A 5985-nucleotide genomic window follows, 5' to 3' on the forward strand; every position below is an offset into this window, starting at 1 on the left:
CGTAAACATCTAGTTGTTCGAGGATACAATAACAACATCATTGATAGCGCTTTCGAAAGAGCAAACAAAACTAGTTGCCAAAAACTTCTAGAGTACAAAGATAAGAATAAAGCAGCTAACAGAACACCCCTTGTACTCACTTACCATCCTGATATTAAAAAATGTGTCTTCCATTGTTCAGAAGCATTGGATAATTATAGAAAATGATTCAAATCTTAAAAAAGTATTTTCCTCACCACCAGTCATGGCCTTCAGAAGACCTAAAAACATCCGTGACAAATTAGTGACATCTGTATTAGCAAAGCAGCCTACTCCATCTCCCGGTTGCTACAAACAATGTGGTCGAACGAACTGCTTGTGTTGTAAAGCTGCCAATACAAGGAGTTCTTTCATCAGCTCCGTTACTAAACAAAATTATACCATCTACTCAAATTCCAACTGTAAAACGGAGAACTCGATTTATAAAAACCATGGACAAATTTAATATTCGGCTCAATAACCATCGTTCATGGTACAAAACCAACAAAAACTGTCCTCTCACAAGACATCTTCGTTCAACGAAACATTCTTTTGATAATGTTACCTTCCAAATCATAGAAGTCAACACCGAGTGGGACACCAAGGCGAGAAGGAGAAGAGAAAATTTTTGGATCCACCAACTCCACACTTTAGAACCTGATGGTCTTAACGAAAAAGATGAGAAAAGATACAGGAAAGAGAAAGAATAATTTGGTACACAGCATCGTCCTTTTTATCCTGTAATATTGGCCAATGGACGTTGCTAACTTCAACTACCAATTTTGTAAAAATCTTGAACTTCATCCAAATTATGTATTATTTTCAAGGCAGCTAAATTCGAGTGCAACATATACATTGAGCTGCAAAAGTTTCTTATCATCTACATCCGATTTCACCTGGATAGATGCACGCTTGATAAAGCTAGTTAGTCTAGCGAAATATTGCGTTTATTTTCATCATTTTGTAAATATGTTAAACATTCTTATATTTACATACTAAATAGTCTGTTAAAATTACATTGTTAGGCAATCTATAATTTTATTTGTGTAATTGAATTAATCTCTGTACTGATTATTCCACACTCCCATAGATTTGTATGTCATGTGCTGCTATTTATAGGCACTTATATATATATATATATTTAAACGTTGATGAATATGAAGTTGGTGATTATATTATGTTTATTTTAAAAATTTTGGTTTTATTCCTATATTGAATACATTTTGGATTTCAAATTGTTGTTCAAATATCTGGCAAAGGTAAATAACTGTTGTTAATATAGTTCCTAAATGGATGAAGTACACTAGGTAGATACAGAAATAGGTCTAGGTTGGTTAAGATTTGGTAGAGTGTGGTTCAGACTAGGTCGAATATGGTTCAGAGTAGGTCGAGTATGGTTCAGACTTGGTTGAGAATGGTTAAGACTTGGTCCAGTATGGTTCAGACACTAATAAAATGGATAAGTACTGGTCGAGTAAAAGTTCAGACTGAAGTAGGGTTCAGACTACAGTCTAGTAATATCGGGTAAATTTCAGACCAATTTAGACTGGTCAAGTAAAAATTAGTACAGTCGAGTACAGATCTGGATATAGGCCATTTCAGACTTTTACTGGTTTGTAGTGTATGCCTTTCAGCCATTCCTTTTCAAAAGACTCAGAAAACAGAACCAAATCAAGTTTTAGATATAATTATATGCTATTACATTCCGAGTTACTATAGTATATAATTTCATCAGTGGATTTTTCTTTTGATATTATTACGAACTTTGAAAAATATCATCTGTAAGATATATTAAATTCCTGTGGAATATTTGTTGTCTGTGGACATCCTTCTAATGAATTACATTATAGTTAACTGTGAACTTTGGAATTATCTATTGTCATTAGACACACATTGGGATTCATTCGGAAGTGACTAAAATCTACAAAATATAGTTTATAGAATAACGGATTTTTCGTTTTAAAATGTCTGACGGAAGATCATCTTTTGTATATATGTGAAATAAAGTTCATTCTGTTAAGTATTTAAAATTGCTTATATGTCAGAGCTTTCAAAGGAAAACAAAGACGCTACAAGCACGCGGTACTGTGAAGTTCGTGGAAAGACTGATCACCACGGATATTGTAAACACACCCTTTTTTGCAAACTGATATCATGTGACCATCCACGTTAAATCAACCAATGGTCTAATACCCTTTAGTTATCCTCCTAAGTACACTTGAATGTTTCCCAAAATAACATTAATTTCCTTCGAAGTATTCTTATATATTTGCGTTGGTTTATGCAGGGATACAGTTCAGGGATATTACTCTTAAAAAGATAAATGAACCGACAATAAGTCACAACTAAACTGCCAAAGCCATGACAAAAAAAAGGAAAAACGACGACAAATTTAGATAACACTATTTAGAAAACTAAAGACTGAGTTACACGAACCCTCAAAAACAAGGTGATCGCATGTCCTAAGGAAAGGGTAAAAGAAAAGTTGACTCATGATTAAAAGCAACCTTATTTAACATTATACAAATGTATCTTAAGACAATATTGTTGTAGACTTAAACGAACAAGTAAGCGATATATGTTCAACTATCGGATGATATATACTTACCGTCATTTTGAAAACTATTACATTTTGGAAAATTGTTTGGCACCTCCGGTTGGATATTTGGTGACTCATTGATTATCATTCCCATACCATTGGTGTTATGTAAGTCAATATGACAGTGAAAAAACCAGACACCGGGGTTATCTGCCTTGAATCGAATAACAACGTATCCTCCAGTGGGTATTATAATCGTGTCTTTCTGAGGAGGATTGTGCCAGTTTAAATCGGGATGTTTTCCATTTGTCCAACTTTCATTTCTCCATTTTGCATCAGAACAAAACTTTTTACTGTCATGGCAAATAATGTCAATTGTGTCCTGTCCACCATTTGGAACTAATTTACCATCACTGTCATAAGTAGCGAACACCATTTTCATTACGTAGAACGAATGTCCATGCAAATGGACTGGATGTGACCAATTGGCACCTCCTCCTATGTTTGTGATAACAAACTGATAAACTTTGTCTTTATTGTCGTTGTCAATGGTTACGGCATATGTGCACTCACAAATCGTATATGCGTTACATGCGTCACAGTTGTAGTCTACTAGGTCCGGTTGAGCATATGCAGCAACTGTAGGTGGTAAAAACTGGTGTCCATTAACTGATCCAGGGGTAATACCATTCTCACCAGGAAATGCAAAATTGAAAAACATTTCGACAACCTCGTCTGAATTAACTTCATCTGGGTTTGAATTTGGATCGATTGATATTACATCATTGAAAGTGATGCAAATTTGATTTTTATTGCTGGGATATTGGATAAATGGACAATTAAATACTCTGCAAGTGATGCCAGAGCTGTCACATGTATGTGAGGTCACCTTTTTGGGGTTGAGATCGATATCTGCCGTTTTGTAATGAATAATAGCTTCAGCTGCGTGGTATTCGTTTAGAGAATATACCTCTAAGGTCTCGGCAACCAGTAAGTATGTACCAATCTTCGCGTCAGCGTTCAACAAAAAATCAATTCTTTCACCAGGATGAATTATAAACGACTCTACCTCCTTTTTATCTATTTCAAATCCGTCAGACGCTAAGATATAAATTGGTCTGTGACCCTCAACAAAGACTTGAAAAGGATACATAGTGGCTGCACTAATCACCCTAAATCGATAATCTTCATTTTTCTCTACTTCAAATCGTTCCAATGGAACACCGTTGTGTATTGTCGAAGAACTGTAAAACCGTCCTCTGCCATTAATCAGACCAGAATGACATTTAAAACGGCTATATTGTGCCCCAGAAGGATCTTTGGTTTCGGCAAAAGGTTTACCTGAGCTGTCGAAGTCACCCAATAGCATTTTTTGGTACAATGCATCTGCATCGTCATCATGATTCCAATCTTGTATAATAGCTACATATACCTTGTCACCTTCTTGTGGCAAAACAACTTTTTGGTATGGTGTTGGAATTATTATCAGTGGACCATATAAACCCATTGTTCTTTGGTCACCAATATGAGCATGATAAAAACTGGTTCCGAATGGCTTTGCGTTGAATTTATATGTATAGTTTTGTCCAGGTGAAATAGGACATTGTGTTACAAATGCAACACCATCTGACCAAGGGGAGCTTTTTTGATGCATCCCATGCCAATGAATTGTCGTGCTATCTGTATGCATCAAATTTCGTACATGAACTATTACTTCTTGGTTTTCCCTAGCTGTAATTGTAGGTCCCGGGAATCTACCGTTGACAGCAATAACAATTCGTGACTTGTATCCATCAGCAAGAATAAACGTTTTTTCAAGTGATCGTTCAAACTCCTTTCCACTGTCAGATCTAACAGCTTTTCCGTTTTCTATTTTGAGGTGAACTGCTTGTTGACCCTGTTCAGTATAAATCATTGTTAAAGCATGCTCGATTGTTAGGTAACATTCACATGTTGAATCACCAAGTCCACATGTGTTACTTTTGCATGGTTCCTCTTTCTTCATAACATATTCATACCACTCTTTTTCTGTTTTTTGTGATATTCCTTCTTGTGCTGTCAGGAGAACAACGATCACAAAATACCTAAAACAAAACGTAACACATTCATTAAAGCGCACAACCAGGAAAAAAGTATATGTATAATATCAAAAACGGAGATAAAGAAATGGCTTACATAATCACTTGATGTGCTGTGATAAAAGCCATGAACAAATGGTTGACAACCATTAACAAGACAAAATAAGTGGATGATTATGACAAAGATTATGAATACAGATAAAGACTTTGCAATGAAAATTAAACACATAATGAGTAGACTAAAGCACGATACAATAACTGATATATTTATATATATATATATTTACACTACCAAGAAATTTGTTTTGCATGCACACGTATAAAATTTGCGGTTTTGATCCAACGCAATCATAGGTTTGAACGTTGTTTTCAATTTAGACTTGTTTATATTTTTCGTTTGGGCTTGTATTATATTTGCCTTCGGGTTTATATGATCCGTTTATCCTATTTTGACTCCTCAAAATTCAAGAGTCTATCCTAAATTGAGGTAAATTTTTGGGCTTTCCAAATACCGTTTCCATTCCTGACATCACTGAAGAGACATTATTTGTGGAAATCCGGATATGGTGTACAAAAACCTTTGCACCTTTTGTTTGCGGTATATCATCTTTTCCGCAAGTTTATTGCTTTTTGTTTAGTATTAAATTTAAAATTAAGATCCATTTATAATTCGTTAATCTGTTTATTTGGCAATTGCCAATCGCAGTCAGCAGGGTTTAAGAACATCCGTTGTTCGACCTATTATTCAAATGCGTTTTGTTAAACTATACTTTTTCACTTTTTTGGTCTTTTGAAAAATGTTGTTTGTGCTGTATTTAGACCCCTCTAACAAGAAATTTGTTTTGCATGCACACGTATAAAAATTGCGGTTTTTATCCAGCGCAATCATAGGTTTGAACGTTGTGATCAATTTAGACTTGCTTATATTTTTTCGTTTGGGCTTGTATTATATTTGCCTTGGAGTTTATATGATCCGTTCATCCTATTTTGACTCCTCAAAATTCAAGAGTCTACCTAAATTGAGGTAATTTTTTGGGCTTTCCAAATACCATTTCGATATCTAACATCACTGAAGAGACATTATTTGTCGAAATCCGAATATGGTGTACAAAAACCTTTGCACCTTTTGTTTGCGGTATATCATCTTTTCCGCAAGTTTATTGCTTTCTGTTTAGTATTAAATTTAAAATTAAGATCCATTTATAATTCGTTAATCTGTTTATTTGGCAATTGCCAATCGCAGTCAGCAGGGTTTAAGAACATCCGTTGTTCGACATATTATTCAAATGCGTTTTGTTAAACTATACTTTTTCACTTTTTTGGTCTTTTGAAAAATGTTGTTTGTGCTAT

General features: G+C 34.7%; 1 protein-coding gene across 1 annotated transcript; it reads right to left on the minus strand.

Annotated features, from left to right (window-relative positions):
- Nucleotides 1-2600: 2600 nt before the first annotated feature.
- LOC127718725 (uncharacterized) lies at nucleotides 2601-4562 on the minus strand. Its single transcript, XM_052224781.1, has one exon. The coding sequence runs from the start codon at nucleotides 4560-4562 to the stop codon at nucleotides 2601-2603; it is 1962 nt and encodes a 653-aa protein (XP_052080741.1).
- Between the last annotated feature and the right edge of the window lie 1423 nt (nucleotides 4563-5985).

The sequence above is a fragment of the Mytilus californianus genome, unplaced genomic scaffold, assembly GCF_021869535.1.
Source record: "Mytilus californianus isolate M0D057914Y unplaced genomic scaffold, xbMytCali1.0.p SCAF_10, whole genome shotgun sequence".
Classification (NCBI taxonomy): domain Eukaryota; kingdom Metazoa; phylum Mollusca; class Bivalvia; order Mytilida; family Mytilidae; genus Mytilus; species Mytilus californianus.

Bases quoted from the DNA above. Each gene is read 5' to 3' on its own strand.
- LOC127718725 (XM_052224781.1), bottom strand. From the start codon at position 4,562: ATGAAGAAAGAGGAACCATGCAAAAGTAACACATGTGGACTTGGTGAT.